The sequence below is a fragment of the Passer domesticus genome, chromosome 1 (genome assembly GCF_036417665.1).
Source record: "Passer domesticus isolate bPasDom1 chromosome 1, bPasDom1.hap1, whole genome shotgun sequence".
NCBI classification, from domain to species: Eukaryota; Metazoa; Chordata; class Aves; order Passeriformes; family Passeridae; genus Passer; species Passer domesticus.
Window position 1 is genome coordinate 43328143 of NC_087474.1, and position 16560 is coordinate 43344702.

General features: G+C 40.5%; 1 protein-coding gene across 6 annotated transcripts in view; it reads left to right on the forward strand.

The window, feature by feature from the left end:
* The window catches only part of FYCO1 (FYVE and coiled-coil domain autophagy adaptor 1), a 44613-nt gene that overhangs the window by 13286 nt on the left and 14767 nt on the right, over positions 1-16560 (forward strand). For 3 of the 6 annotated variants that reach the window (XM_064416558.1, XM_064416577.1, XM_064416566.1), the window contains exons 5-14: positions 1681-1787; positions 2646-2789; positions 3542-3635; positions 4029-6659; positions 7458-7550; positions 8573-8691; positions 9557-9724; positions 10132-10281; positions 11681-11886; positions 12229-12373. In XM_064416558.1, coding sequence (XP_064272628.1) covers positions 1681-1787; positions 2646-2789; positions 3542-3635; positions 4029-6659; positions 7458-7550; positions 8573-8691; positions 9557-9724; positions 10132-10281; positions 11681-11886; positions 12229-12373 — 3857 coding nt within the window. Of the gene's footprint in view, positions 1-1680; positions 1788-2645; positions 2790-3541; positions 3636-4028; positions 6660-7457; positions 7551-8572; positions 8692-9556; positions 9725-10131; positions 10282-11680; positions 11887-12228; positions 12374-14731; positions 15119-16560 lie in introns of those variants that run through there. The other 3 variants (XM_064416587.1, XM_064416597.1, XM_064416604.1) reach the window with 3 other exon arrangements.

A 16560-nucleotide genomic window follows, 5' to 3' on the forward strand; every position in this document is an offset into this window, starting at 1 on the left:
GAAATTAAATGACACATGGCAAAAATGTATGTTTGTTATTCCCCTTCATTACAGGTAGAAATCAGCTGCAAATTTTTGAACCTGGCTGGATAGAACATGAAGGTTTCCAAATGTCCTTTATTTGCTTACTGAACAATACTAGTTTGACTTTCAAACCTGGAAATGAACCAAAAAGAAAGAGTAATACTAGTTAACTTAAAGAACAGTCAAACATTCAACAGCATACATGCCTCTTCTGGTCTGCTTGCAGTGCTTCTAATGTTTGTAAGGATAGGATTAATTCTGTGGCTTCCAGGGTTTGGGGGGTTTTTTTTTGACAGTTCTTAAGATATTCACTAAATATGACTAGTTAGGAAAAATCACTTGTAAGCCTCTATGCACAGGGTAGGGATAGTATCTCCCTGAAGAAATGTTCAGATATCTGCCGGGTGAATGAGGGTGAAAACCAAGTAGTAAATTAAATTTGCTGTTTCTGGGATACTTAGTGCTTAGGGACTCTGGTATTTTGCACTTTGTGTCCTGTAGAATTCAAACCAAAAATCAGTAAAAAGTGTTGCTTTCGTTGCTTCACATTTCATTCAGGTTCCATTTATAAGGAACATTTTTGTATGTAGTGGGTTACTGAACTAAATGAAGAGCCTGTGTTACTTCAGAGTAAAAGCCCAGTAACAGCAAAAACAGGGAAGCTGAGGGTATTGCTCTCACTTCAGCACAGTGGAATACTAATGGCTGGGAAAGAAAGCTTGTGTGGCCTTTGAGCCTTCTTTCACATTAACCTTTCAAACAAAGTTTACAGTAACCTACTAACTTGTGCCTCAGTCTCTCTATTATTTGTCTTGGCTTCTATTTTAAACACATAAATGTGTTTGCTTTGTGTAGATGAACAGTTAGGTGAGAAATTCTTTCATCACACTCCTTTTCCATTTCTAAATTGATCACTGACTTCGGTGGAAAGAAGAAACACCGCTATTCGGTGTTTCACTATTTTGCAGGACAGAAAATGGTTCAGATGTAAAAACAAAATATTGATTTTTCAAGTCAATAGCTATAAAAATTCAGTACTGAGCTTTGTGATCCCCCTTATGTTGATTTAACAGCTGTCTTCATAAAAAGATCCATTAATTTTGGCCATGCAGCTGTTCTTGGTCTGAAGAATGAATTATATTTTAATCAACTTAATGGCTAAGTATTAAGAAAGGCTTTTTGCATTTTGTGTGGTTACTGTGTCCATGGGCATGTATATTTGTATATGTGTACATCTTTGTTCTATTACTTAATCTTTCCTAAAGCTCTTCCAGCTGTGGCCATACACATCTTCAGTAACTTAAGCTGTCACTTCTGTCTTGGCTGGGCATATTGAGATTTGCCCTATATTTTGAATTGTCTTTAGCTTAGTCTATGCTCAGGTACTCAATATATTAGATGATTCATTGGTCCTGTGGTGCCTTTTATATGTTTATAAAGTGAACAACAGCCAGCTGTAGAAACAAATTCATCATTCTGAAAAGATTCCACACAACGACACTTAGGAAAAGTTCTCACTGGCTTCCTTTATAACTTTTTCCTTTACAGTGGCTTATTGTGAGTATTTTTGTGTTGCTTTGTAGGCTGTTCTGGCCATGTCTCTATATGATCACAAATTATACTTAACTTTCTTTTCTTGTGGTTTCTCCCCTCAAGCTACGAACCTCTCTTGGAAAAGGAAGAGCATTTCTTCGTTATTCCCTGGTTCACCAAAGGTTGGCAGACACCTTGCAGCAATGTTTTATGAACACCAAAGTCACCAGGTGAATAGCAAAGTGCTTTTTTAGCTAATGGTGTTTGCTTCATGTGATCAAGCAACATCACCTCATACTTATTGAAAGAAATTGAAATGCTTCCAATTGTTTGGCTTAGAGAGCTGGTAATAGGATATGAAGGATCATAGACCTTTTGGCCTGGGTCACTGGTTCGTACCTATCTTGGGCTTGTAAAGACTGAAAGTTATTACAGCTTAATATAAGTGGAGTGGGTTGCGCTGATGCTTCTGTACGTCAGTTTCAAAGGTGATATATTTGTGAGTATTGAAGATCCTGAGTTTGATAGGCTATTCATCATGAGAGAGGATTAATTTGGACGTGTTGCGCAAAACCCCAGAAAGCATTTACATATATCTGTGGATGGTCACACAAAGGACCAAACTTGCCCTTGGCCAGGAAATTCCGAAGATATTTTGTATTTGGTTGGAGGGACACTGCTAGGGCTTTAAGAAAAAGCCACCTGTTTTCACAATGTATGGATGCTGCTTTTTGTTCCTCATTTTTAATGTATTAAATATATGCTTTAGTAACTGTGTGATTATCCAGTGTATTGCAAATATTTTGTATTGTCAGTGATTTGCCCAAGCACTAGAGGAAAAAATATTTTGTGCAGGGATTCCTTTAAAGATATTTATGTGGAATTAATTAAATTTGTTTCATTTCTTTGACATTGAAGAGATGGAATATTGTTTGGTGGGTCTGATTGTTTTCATTTGTGTTTAAAATACTGTATCATAGTTTTTCTGTGGTGGAGTGCATAATGATGTAGGGGGTTTTGTGTAAGAGAAACTGCTGCTTCCCTTTTGCCTATGAATGAGTATTACTTCTCTTTTGTTTGTTTTCAAGTGACTGGTACTATGCAAGAAGTCCATTTCTGAATTCCAAAATGAGTTCTGACATTGTGGGTCAACTCTATGAGCTCACTGATGTTCAGTTTGACTTGGCATCACGAGGCTATGATTTAGATGCTGCTTGGCCAACATTTGCCAGGTAAGATGGAACCACATTGTGATTTTGTATTAACAAGTACATAAAACACCTGCTTGCTAAAGTATCTGTAAAAGCTTCTGCTTTTGTGGGTAGGAACACTTATGTTTGAGTAGGTATATGCTTTTTCCATGTAATTAATCCATGATCACATTGACCTGTTTCTCCTTCAGTATACTGAGCACCAGGGATCAGAGAATGTGCTTTGTAAATAGGGCACTTCCAGTAGCTGCAGTTTAGGCCCAAATCCCAAGCTATTCCTCATCCATGCACACACAAGAAGAAACCTTCTTAGCTTCCTCTGTTTCAAGAGCTGAGACATGTAGTGGCTGCACTGCCAAGCAGTGTGCTTCACTTGCAGCCACGTGATCCCACCTACAAATGCTACACCACCTACAAAAGATAACAAAAGCTACCAGGTCTGGTCCAGAGCCTTTTGTATGAATGGACCCTTTGCTGCCATCCTCTGGTTGAGCCGCCACCATACAGCGATACAATTCCTTAGAGCAAGGCTGCGTTGGTTTTTGTGGATGAGAGAAGTGACAACTACTGGCCCCATCACCTTTTATAGATGCCTTGGCTTATCCCTATCTTATTTTTCATCAACTTAAGTGGTTGCTGGCCGAGACTGCAGGTGCAGTTATGTCCTTTTTTATGTGGTAGTTACCACTAGATAAATCTTACATGTGCAAGTAGAAAGACGTATATATGTCCTTACACTTACCTTAGATGTTGTTTCTCTGTGTGATAAACAGGAGGACTCTGTCCTCACTTGGATCTTCAGCATATTTATGGAAGCCCCCAAGTCGCAGTTCCAGCATGAGCAGTTTAGTGAGCAATTATTTGCAGGTAAGCAAATTGTAAATAAATGTTTATATATTTATAACTTGGTTGACATAGTTTCAGAGAACTTTTATGATGGTTATGAGTCTTATAATCTAAACTGCAAAAAGCATTTTTAATTAAAAGTAAAGGGAATTGTCTGTCAGCTGCTTCAACTTAACATGCAAATCTTGTAATAGAAAAAAATATGTTCCTAAGACTACCTGCAGACAGGCATGTTTTCATTTATCTTTTGGGAAAACAAGCCTCATTTCCTACAAACTGATATCTTGTAGTGCTATGAAGGCAACACAATGTCACTGTACATTAAGAACCTGAATTTGCTCTCATTTGAATACACATTTAAATGAATGCTTAATTCTGCTTAAACTTTCTGATTTTCCCCTTCTTTTCATTTAGGCACAAGAGTTTCCTTCCAGCCCTGATGTAAATAACTCACTAAATGTTGAACACCTTGAGGGCTATGAAGAGATGCGTTTAGAACTTGACCAGGCTGAGCTGAGGCAGAGAGAACTTCAAGATCGTATTCACCAGCTAGAAATTGAAAACCAGGAGCTCCAGGCAGCTGTCAGCCTTCAAAAAGAACAAGTACTGGTAGAAAAGGAGAAGAGCAATAACTACAGTGAGGAGAACTCCCGGCTGACAAAGATGATCACAGAGTTACAGAAGCAGTGTGAGGTCTCACACTCCACTCAGAGCACTGTCCATGACCTGCAGAAGTGCCTACAGTCACTGGAACTGAGTGCAGCAGAGCAGCAGAAGGAACACTCAACAAAGGTGGAGCAGCTGTTGACCAGCAAGGAAGATTGTGCCTCAAAATTGCAGGTTTCGAATCAGGAGCTGGAGACCTCTAGGGCTTTGATTGCTGTGAAGGATATGTGCATTGATGAGCTCAAAGCCAAGCTGAGTTCCACAGAACAGAAGAACCTCAACCTCCTTGCAAAAGTTGATGCTGCCTTGGACGAAAAGGGACAGCAAGCCACAGCCCAGTATGATTCTGCCCTACAAATACGGGCACTGTTAGAGAAGCTTCAGGAGATGGAAAAGGAAAAGGCAGATATGCAAAGACTCAATGCTGAACATGCATCTCAGCTGAAGGCAGCAAGGGAGGAGCTGCTGCTGAAAGAACAGGCACAGAAGGAACTGGAATCCAGATACAGTAGCCTCACTGCTAACTCCAAAGAAGAGAGTGAAAAGCTGTCTGGGAGCCTGGAGACCATGGCAAAGGAAAAGGATGCACTTCAGGAGGCCCTGACTCTGAAAGGAAAGGAGATGGCTGAGCTGCAGACCCAGGTAATGGGGTCGCTGGCTCAAGTGGGTTCACTGGAAAAAAGTCTTGAGGAATCCAGGAAGGAAAAAGAGAAACTTGAGGAGGAGTATGGTAGGAGAGAAGGAGCACTGAAGCAGGAAGCCCAGTCACGAGCAGAGCAACTTGAACTACAGGAGGGTCGCTTAACAAAGGTGAGTCAGACTGTGTGTAGCCTTCAGGAGCAAAACCAGAAACTCATGTCTGAGAAGGAGCATCTCAGGCAGAAAATCAAGGAGCTGGAGGAGCAGATGGAGCAGCAAAACTCTGCAGTGAGTGAATTGGAAGAGGAGAGCAGGAAACTGAAAGCAGAGAATGAGAATTTGCAGCAGTCTAAGAAGAAAATGGAAGAGAAGCTGAAAAATCTGGAAGTTTCTAAAGCTTCCCTAGAAGCTGATGTAGCTAGGTTGAGAGCCTCTGAGAAACAACTTCAGAGTGAGATAGATGATGCCCTGGTGTCAGTTGATGAAAAAGAGAAGAAGCTCCGGAGTGAGAACAAACAGCTGGATGAAGACTTGCAGAATGCCAGGAGGCAAAGCCAAATTGTAGAGGAGAGGCTGCAGGCTCTGCACTCAGAATATGAAGAACTAAAGCAAAGAGAAGAGACCTCCAAGGAGTCTTATGCCTCACTTGAAGCACAGCTGAAGAGTGCCAAACAGCATAATTTACAGATGGAAAAAAGCTTGGACACCTTGAAGGAAAGCAAAGAGTGTCTCCAGTCACAGCTCACACAGAAGGAAGCAGAACTGCAGGGCATGGAGAGCCAATGTCAGCAGCTAAGAGCAGAAGCTGAAAGACACAGGAAGAAAGCAGAGACTCTTGAGATAGAAAAGCTCAGTGTAGAAAAGACATGCCTTCATCAGACAAAACTTATAGAATCTCTCACATCAGAAAAGGAATCAGTGGAAAAACAGCAACTACAGCAGGCAGCGTCCCTGGAGAAGGAGGCAAAAGAGCTGGCCTTCAGACTGACCATGAGTGAAGAGCAGCTGGAGGTCAACAGAGGTGAAGTGTCCAGACTGCAGGCAGAAGTCCTTGATCTGCGAGTCAAGCTTCAGCAGGCCACTGATGAGAGAGAGAGGATGAGAGGTGAGCTGGAAGTCACTGAGACTGTCTTGAGTGAGCAGAAGACGCTTGTCCAGCAGCTGAAAGAGCAGAATGAGTCTCTCAACAGAAATCATGTGCAAGAACTGGTGCAATGTAAAGAAAGGGAAGAAAAGCTGAAAAAGGAGCATGAGAGAACAGCCCATGAAAAAGCTGAGCTGGAAAATAATTTGATGAACCTAAGGGAAGAGCTGTCTAAGGTTAAACGGTATTTGGAAAATGCTAGAGTGGAAAACGAAGAAAATAAAGATCTCCTCCACAGGACCAACACTGATATGGCTGAACTTGGTATTCAGATTTGTGCCTTGACCTCTGAAAAGGTGGACACAGAAGAGCAGTTGGCCCAGGCCACAGAAAGGTTCAAAGAACTGGAAGAACAGGCAGCAGAGCAACAGGAGAAGCTGAAACTTGATGTCTTTAATCTCAGAGAGGAGAACAAGTGCCTGCAAGAGAAATTAGAGGAGGCTCAAATGTGTGCTGCAACTGTCCCAAGTCTGCAATTGCAGCTGGAGACAATAAAGAAACAGGCACAGAGTTTCCAAGAGACCAGCCAAGAAGAGCTGTCTGCAATAAAATTTCAAATGAGCACAGAGATTCTAAATTATCAGACAAAATTCAAGGTAAATTAATGTAATTATTATAGCTGAGGGAGCTGCTTTACCATCTGCTACAGCAATTACTGCATGAAATCCTAAGGTTTGTGTGGGTCAGGCTCTTAGACTAACATGCAACCTGCCTTAGCCTGGGAATGTGAAAATATCTCTGTGTTCATGACCTAGACCTATCTAAAGTAAAAGGTCCTTACATTGGAGGTGAAGGTGGCATCTGCTGTCCCTCTGGTCACAGCTGTGGTTGTTTCCTTTTTTGGTAGGAACATTTCAAGACCTGTTCCTCGCACCTATAACACTGCTTCTTCTAAGAACTGATTTTGATGAAAGGAAACTTAGACTGAGACCAGGTGCTTTTGCATTTAATTCCCTCATGTGTTCTTGCTTTCAGCTGCTCAAGGTAGCAGCTGGGAAGATCAAAGTGTTGCTTCAAAAAAAGCATGAGTCAGCCCTGTGTATATGAAACAGCACACCTAAAGGCTGAAGATTTCACCGTGTTTGCTTTGCCATTCTGATAAAATGTCTAAGATTTGTGGTTGATCAGAGGCTTATGCCACTGCATGTGTTTGACCTTTTTGTTGAGAATTGCAACAGCCAATGCAAAGTAACAGCAAAACACAGCCAATGTGCCACCATAAAGTGAGTTTGCTTGATTCTGAGAGTGTCTTTTGGCTGTCTTTCATGAGCCAGCAGCGCTGCATTTATCCCCTGCATGGCAGCAAGAGCACTCATAATTCACAGCTGGGAATTTTGTAGGTGAAGGGGTGGCTGCTGGAGGATTATTAACTACTGGCTCAATCTCTCTGCCAGGCTGTCAGTGAGGAGTGTGGGAAAGTAAGAGAGCAACTTGAGGAGCAGAAGCGACAACAGCATGCAGCAGAGGAAGCGATTACGGAGTTACAAGTAGGTGCTTGATCTGAATTAAAACCAGAGGTGTTTGTGTCAGCAGGCATTAGTGTTACAGCTGGGAAGGCGAGCAGCATTTCTGATGACTGGCTGTGAGTCTGAGAATGCCCCTGTATAAATACAGGTGCTGCAGACAAAATACTGGGCAGCTGACAGCCACTGAAACAGAGATTTTGAAAAGCATGATGTAATTTAGGATTTGTCCTGCCTTGAAAGCTGGTCAGGTTTTATGTAAGACCTGGCTGTGTGTTTTCTTAAACGGGGGTACGGTATAAGATGTCTTTTTCTTAGGCCCTGCACTCCCATACAGCCACATGTGTAGATCCATCTATTTGCAGGCTGCAAAGGGCACAGAATTAGAGAATTAATGTGGCTGAGAAATAGCCCAGCCAGAAAAAAACCCATAATTTTTTTGCAGTAAGTTTATCAAACGGTTGAGCTAGAAGGGTCACACTGAGTTGTAAGGAATCCAGAAGGAAGAAAGTTAACATTACTGGAAGTGGCCTTGCCTGCTAGGAGAAATACATACCTTTAGATGCTATTAGCTATGTGCCCTGAGGACTCCAAGTTTGGTAGACTTCTCTGGAGAATCTAGCTGTGAAAGAAGTTGGGTTGTTTTCAATTGTCCTTCATATTCCATATGGACTTTAATAAACAACATTTTCCTTCTATTTAATTTTTCTCTTTTGAAGCTTTTAGGTGGTGAAAAAGCTTTCAGGGTGTATTCTTTTGCCATTATTTTTGAGAGATTTTTCTTGATAAGGAGGCAAAACTTCAACTGACATGGACTAACAAGAATCACAGGCTTAACATTTAGCGTGTATCCCTTATTCAGTGTGACAGAAGTAATCAGTCACTAGTACACAACTAATTACTGCCTGCTTATACAATAATATCTTAATTGGTCATTTGGCTGTAGCTGATTCTTTTAAAACATTGTTAGCTGTCTTGGTGATTGTCCAATGCATGGTAAAATCTTGTTTTTATATATAAGGAAATACAGTAATTCATTTTACTAGGCTGCAAACACGAGTTTGTGTAGAAAACTGGATGAAGCAAGAGAGCAGCTGTCAGAATCAGAATCTGCTCGGCTGCAGAAGGAAGAGGAAGTGACTTCTCTTAGAGAACTCTTGGAAAGGTGAGAGTTTGGATTTTTTACAGAAGCTATTAATTTGTAGGCCAAGGAAGGGGACAATAATCAAAACATATTGAAAATCACCATGGTTTATGAAGTACCATATGTCACAGGGTTTATATAGAACAAAGAGCTCGTGGGCACTGGCAGGGAATATCAGATTGACACTTCACATGAGAAACATGGAAATTATGAGCACACATGCATGAATCCATTAACAATAATGTATTGTTAATTTAGCTGATATAAATTAATGAAAGACATTTTTATAACCTCTTTTATTTTATAGGTTAAGCACAAAATTAAAATAATATTGGGGATCTTGACAGTTTCTTTTTTCTTTCCTCTTCGTGAAGTTTCAGGGAATCAGTTAGAATTATCTGAATGGGACCACATCCTGCCTGTCTTTGTCAGGTGTCTTATCAGCTTTAATAATCTAAACTCAGGATGTGTTTTCAAAGTCTGTAACATGGGCCTGTGTGGTGTGGGTAATCTGTCAGTCAGAAACAGATCTTCATGAGGCGTGGGCTCACACAGAGTCTAATAGGTTAACCAAAGCCTATGTATTTTTATACATTTGTGCTGATATCATATGTATTATTTCTAGTTGGTAGCCATCATAAGCTTTCCTATAAGTGGGGCAGCCAAGAAATTGCTGGTTGCTGGCTGTGTTCACTAGATAATGGATCTATGTGCATTTTCAGTGATGCAGAAAACTGGGGAGATTCTGTCTAGCTCTAAAAAATATGCACACTGAGAAAATTTCACTGAAACTGCCTGTTTATCAGGGTGGAAGAGCCCTTTCACAGGGAAGACTTGAATTTACAAAAGCTAAAAATTATTCATAATTGCCTTTGTATTTGATCAGGATCCAAAAAGAAGCTGATGAAGCAAAAGAGAAGATCCTGGATTACACTGAGAAGCTCAGCAAGGTGGCAGCAGACAAAGATAGCAGTGACCAGAAGTTATTTGCTGAGCTGGATGACCTGACAAGAACAAAGCAGTTCCTTGAAGAACGTTTGATAGAACTTATCAGGTTGGCATCAAAATAAATGGCACGCAGAAATTAAAATCCTTGCTTAGGATGTTCAGAGATCCAGGTTTACATTCCCAAATTGAAGATACAAGTAAATTCATTAGCAATTGAAATTTTGCATTTCCATAATACAGTCAAAAAATGTAACTCAATAATATCTCCTTAATTTGCTGTCTTTTTGTTTTAAAAAATATGTATTTCTCTGCATGGCATGTGTTCTTCTCCCTGTCTTTGCAGAAGCTTCAGTAGGTTTTTTGATCTATCTTTGAAAGCTCCTCAGAATTTTAGGAGCAAAGGAATTTTTACTGTGAAGCTTTCACCAGCATTCCAGTTGAGGTTAGTTAGCAATAAACCAACACTGTGACAACTTCCATGTGTTTTTCTTTCTTTTAACTGTGTCACTGCAGAGATAAGGATGCTTTGTGGCAAAAGTCTGATGCTCTGGAGTTCCAGCAGAAGCTTAGTGCAGAGCAGAGGTGGCAGGGGGACACAGAAGTCAATCACTGTCTGGACTGCCAGAGAGAGTTCTCATGGATGGTGCGCCGACACCACTGCAGGTCAGTTGTTGAAGTTATTGCACTGTTCAAAAGTAAAACTCAGTATGGTTGTCTATGTGATGAAAATATTTCTGGATGTTCACAGTGCAGTGATCAAAATTGTTGATACATGACATTGTAGAGGCTGAAAGGACACATGAGCTTACAAGGGCATAAGATATTGGAAAGATTCCTTGACATGTATTAAGACAAAGATCTGGATGCATCTCTGACTTGGGGAGTCTGTTAGTTTCTCATTTCTGGAAGCAAGGATAATCACACCCTGTCTAGTATGTGTTTTTGAAGGACTGTGCACTGCTCTGTTCTTTCTCTACAAAATATTCACTAAGATGGCTTTGCTGCTGTGGTGGAATTATTCCAGAAAAAGTTTCAACATACTGTGCAATTATAAATTTGTTGACTTACACTAGGTGTGTTCAGAGATAATTAACTATTGCAGCATAATCTTTTTTTTTTTTAAGCGGATATTAAATTATTTCCCCTACAGTTAGTTATCCAATCTAGATTTATTAAAAAGTATTTAAATGGATACATTTCAGGGTCCTAGTGATATGTTTGGTTTGGCTCTTTAGTGTTCCTTAGCCTCATGACCTGATTTCTCATGTAAAGAAAGAAGGAAGCACTGAAACTGTTTCCATTTCACGTGAATGTAAACAACATTCTATAGGGATTAGTGAATCATGAAGTCATTTTGGCTAACAGCTTCCAAATTACTCATTTCTGCTAAGATCTCTGAAAGCTGCCTGTGTCTTCACCCAGTTAGGATTTAAATTATTAAGAAAAACAAAACCATTAAAATTTCCTAAGTAGCAGTTATCCCTGATGGGTGCTTTAATTCATGAAAATCTCAGCATCCTCATTAAAAAGTAGTTGACAAGTTTAATACTGCGAGTCTTCAGAGTGGAGAGGGCAGGAGGAATGAATGTACATATATGTGTCCAATATTGGATTTTTTCCTTTCTGAAAGGAAGAGGGGTCATGTATTTTTAAAGTCCTTAAATCAAATCAAGTTTTGTTCTACCTGTCTGTGAGATTTGACCTGTGTAGTATTAAGTTCAGTTTCTTCTTACATGCTTAATATAAATATTATTTATTTGCATTGTATATTTGTGGACATTTGATTGTTTAATATTTTTTTTTTGTATTTTTAGTTTTTTCTGTTTTACCTGTTTATTAAGGTAGCAAAGTGTGAATGTGAATTTCTGTCCTGTGCTTGTCAAGAAGACTTGCTTCACGTCAGAAAGGAGTGTGGTCTGTTAAGAGTTCTGCCAGTGGGTGTAGCTTTCATGCTTTTGCAGAAAACAAGACCATTATGAGAGAGCCCCAGCCTCTGTCACAGAGATATGTTCCGGCTGTGTGTGGTACTTTTCTAACACCTTTGGTTTTGAATCATTTCTAGAATGTGTGGCCGCATTTTCTGCTACTACTGCTGCAACAACTACATGGTGACAAAGCCTGGTGGAAAAAAGGAGCGTTGCTGCAGAGCTTGCTTTAATAAGCCTAGAGTCATTGTGGACAGTACAGATGACTCTGGATCCAGTGCCAACCAGGAAGGATCACCAGCTTCATTGGAATCACCTGTGTCACCATCTGAGAGGGCTTTTGGTTAGTTTATTGTTTGCATGCTGTGGAGAAATAAGTACGGTTCTTCGACAGTCTCCAAGAAACCACACGGCCACCTCCTGCTCCAATGACTTGCAGGAGGTCATGGAGTGTTTTCAGGGTGGGACTGACCCTGTCTTTGAATTTAATTGATATTGAGAGAAACATTAATGTATTAAATGAGTGTCAGTCAGACAAGGTTTTCCATTAGTTCTAATAGTTATCTAATGCTTCTGCAAATGAAGAGGAATGGCCCAGACTTCCCTCTTAAGGGTTTTGGTTGTTTGTTTTCCAGACAACCAGCTAATAGTGTTCATGTTTCTTCTCATGGTTTTTTTGGCACAGTTGCAAATGAAGATTCTAAACCACCAGATGATGCAGCTTTTGATATAATCACTGATGAGGAGCTGTGCCAAGTGCAGGAATCAGACTCTCTCCACAATGAAAGTCAGATTGAAAGAGACTCTCTGGATCAAAGTGTGACAGATCTGTGAGTAAACAGTACTTCTCAAAGAGGGGACTCTTTGGGATTGGCTTTAGAATGTTCTTTTTCTCCCATTCAGGGAGAGTAGTCAACCTCTGTGGAAAGTGAAGACCTCTGTTCCTAGGCCACGTGTTCAGTAGAACAACACAAGATCATTTTCGTCTGTTTGCACAGTCAGCATTCAATCTAGTAAATCTAAACCACTCCATGCTCTCTCTCCACCTGCTTCACCACAACACAGGGGAGTAGTCCCAGCTCTGTGCTGTCATCAGGCCAGCTGTCACCATTAAAGTCAGCATTCAGGCTCTCTGTGTCTGCAGACTTCCTTACTACCTTAGAAATGACAGCTTACAGAAAAGAACAATCGTGTAGCTACATCTGACACAAGTTTGTTCTTTTCTTTTTGAAGAAAATGGGAGTGAGTGCAGATTTCAGTAATATTTTAATATTTAATTCTTCCTAAATTTCCAATGCAAAGGATTTAAGGCCGTCTGAATGTCCAAATACTTGGTTTGCAAATAACATTGTAGTATTATAGTTTAATTTGTATCTGTTTTTTAGGCAAAATATTGTTTTACTATTGTTCAGATATTTTCAAATGTTTTACAAAAATTCTGTTCTTTAAAATATATTGTCTTTTGAGAAGAAAAAACAAAAAGAGAAATTTCACCTAAATTATGTGCTTGTTTTGCTTCCAAGCAGAAAAAATAGACAGGATAAATCTAAATGCTGAACTGAAAATAGTCAGAGAGTAAATAATCTGCTGCTGAGAAAGCAGACCTAGACTCTTTTGCACCCAACAGACACATTTCCGGTATAAACCACAATGACTTGCAGTTTGGGTTGAAGACAGACAGTACAGACTTGTTTATTTGGTAAAAAGACTTTTCAAAATTCTACATACTTGTTTTTTGGTAAATACCTTCAATATTTTCTACCTACTCTGTAGACAGTTAACACTGACAGTGTATTCCAGCTTATCGTGTGCTGGGCAGACATGAATGAACTGAGCTTCACAGTGCCCTTGTGAATTTAGTATTGCCTTTGTTTTTCAAAAGGACAGTTTGTGGGGGGGAATTTTTGTTTGTTTGTTTGTTTTATGAAGAAAAAAGTGAAGCGTACTGCTTCTTTTAATTCATGGTATCTGCGGGAGGTATATTACAGGTGGGTTAGCTCTGGAGAAAACAAGGAAATGAGAAATAAGTGCGGGTCACCATTTGTTTTAATTCAAGATTGGTCTAAATTAATCTTGTCTGACAAAGTATTCAGGCAGGAAGGAAGGATTGCCACTAACAAGAGGATACTATACTTGAAGAGCACCCATGGAACAACTTACTTACACCATGTAAACTTTTAAAGGTTGCCCAGCTTCCCTTGTTGTCAGATTATAAGCAGGAGAGCCAGGAAATAGTGCTTTATCCTCTGTTCCTTTTTGTTAGCACTTTCATTAGCAGGTGGGTGAGTCCTACTGGCGCTGTACTTTGAACTTGAGACATTCTTTGCAGAGAACACAAATGACACCTGCCCTTTCCTATGACACCTGTAATGTTTGGAAAGCTCAGGCTTACTAGCCTGAGCACTGGAGAGGAGAATGGCCTTCTTGCATTGCAGATGACTTGTTGATTGTGGGTTTGTGTTATGGGTGAGATCTAGAAACTGATAAGTGGGTCAGGTGATGGTGCGGTGCCTGTGGTGGTGTTAAAGAAAAACAGCAGGGCACAGTGCTGATTGTGACAACACACAGGTCTTCTCACTTGTTTCTGTGGTGAGGCGTACATGTGTGCTCAAAGCTTGTGTACCCAAAGTTTGAGTGTCACTTAGCACAGGAAGGAACAGGAAGTGCAGCATGAGATACTTGGGTTGTTTGTGAGTAAATGTGCCAGAGCCACTGTATTGTCTGCTGACCCTCTGTCCTATCTTTGACAGCAGCCCTTGAGAGATGTTCTGAAAACTTTCCACAGTGTTTTCTCCCACAGTTCAAGGACCTGCAGTTGAGTGACTTTCTGAGCTACTGATTTGATTGCTGCAGATTTCTTGGCTGTACTGGGCTGACCACCTTGAACTTCATAGAGACTTATCATCTTTATTCTTTCTCTTTCTAAAGTGTCCAGCTAAATGTGGCCTGATTTTTAGGTGGAAACTTCACGTAGTCTCCACTGGCATTCCAATACTGTTCTCTTTGCATTAAATTGAATATTTGGAGTAGAATTTGCTTAGATATAGTGTCTGGGAAACACACAAAGGATCCAAGATTGTGGTTGCTAGATGCAGTTCTGAGGAAGGCATACAAATAAGTCAGTTTTCAGGCTAAACTTCTTTATTGAGATCTGCTGAAAATAATCCAAGCTATTTTGGTTTTGCCAGATACTTGAACCAGCTGGTGGAGCTTTAAAAGTGATGGAGAGGGAAGAGATGTAGAAGATCTGCAACTGACATGCTCTGTTGACATAGTTTCTTATGATCTCTCCCTCTGGCTGACAGCAGAGTTTTTCACACTGACCATAGCTGGAATATTAGGTGTGAGTCCTTGCTGGAATAAAAATGCAAGTTGGTCCTCAAAGCAGTGAATTATCTTAAGGGACATTTCCTGTTCCTATTTGTCCCCCCTTTGGTGCCTGCTGTACTTTTACTCTATTTTTCACTTGGTGTCTTAGTCCTGTCACTGTTGTTCTTTCCTTGAAGTGACATGAAACAATTAAAACAAAATTATTTTTTTATAATAGCAAATCTTGAGTCTGCCTTTATTGGTACAGGTCAGTTGCGAATCAATTAAAACTCACCTTAGTCATCAACTGCAGAGGTGTGTGGCAGAATAATGAGAGATAATTGTACCAACATAACTCTGGCTGATCTTGAAGTAGCTATTTCCTAAAGGTGAGGATTAAGCTGCAGTTTCTTCGTCCTTTCAGGCTTGTTATGTGTGTTTGGACCAACCTGATTAAAATCTTGAATGTGAGAAGCTGAAATTAATTGTGCAATTGTGATACATCCTGCTACTTCAAGGCACATGGGTTTTCTTTTGAAGTGTTGTATTTTTGAACTCTTATTTCTAAAGTGCATTTGCATATTGTACTATAAAACAAAGGGCCTCAGGATAAACCAGTGCACTGCCTTTCCATTTTTATGTGTTGTAGGCATAACATGCCTATAATAAATGTTGCAGCAGTAAAATCAAGATCACAGACAGCAGAAGAGTGAAAAAACCCCAAAGTATCCACTAGCCTGGTACAGGAACAAAGTTTATTCACACCTTGGTAGTGGTAGAAAAAATATCTCAGCCTGTCTGCATTGTGGTTGCTTTGGTTTGGATTGTTTTTTTTCTTGGTGACTCATAACACTCTGTACTGACCTAATTACAACTCGCGTGGCTGGGCAGGGTGCAGTGCAGCTGAAAGGGGGAAGTGAATGTGGTCTGAAGCACTCCCTGCCCTGTGCAGAGCCAGCCAGGAAGGAGAGGGGACAGGAGTACCTCTTGCCACCCTGTGCTGGCAAAGCCTGCATTGCAGCTGTGTGTTGAGATGGCACCTTTTCGCATGCAGTCACGCCACATTGATTTTAGGTTTGTTTTTAAGGATATTTCGCTGTGGGAGAAACAAGAAATTGTGGAGTAAGGAAAGGGTTGCCCCAGGAGCTGTTTCCTAAAGGGAAAAGTGGTGAGATGGGCAAACTGCTACCAAAAAGGGTCAGGTTCCTCTGAGCTGCAGTGCTCTGATAGGAAGGCCTGGGTATTTATAGGGAATGAAGGAACATCCAGAGAGTATGGTTTTTGCAAGAATGGTTTGAAGCAGTTAAAATTGGCGTTTCAAAGGTGTAATGCAAAGGACTTTGACCCTTTAGGCCACACCCAACCCTGCCTTTATTGCAAGCAGCCCACAGCTGTGTAAAGTCCTCCCTTTGCTCCTCTGCAACATCCCTTCTTTCTTTTCCCTGTTCCAGTGTCCACACCTGCTCTACTACTTTATGCAAGCGCTTTTGCACACTTTTCTGCCCCCTGCACATCTTTTTCCCTCCAACTGGGAGGTGAAAAGACCAGAGGTGGAGAGGGAGAACTGGTGGAACAAAGTTGGAAAACAGCCAAGGAGTATGCAGTCTAATGACAAGGGAACCAAGGTGCCAGGAAAAACAGACTGGAAAGATGTCATGATGCAAAGAATGTGTGGAGAATCAGGGTGTGAGAGTTTGCATCTACAGAA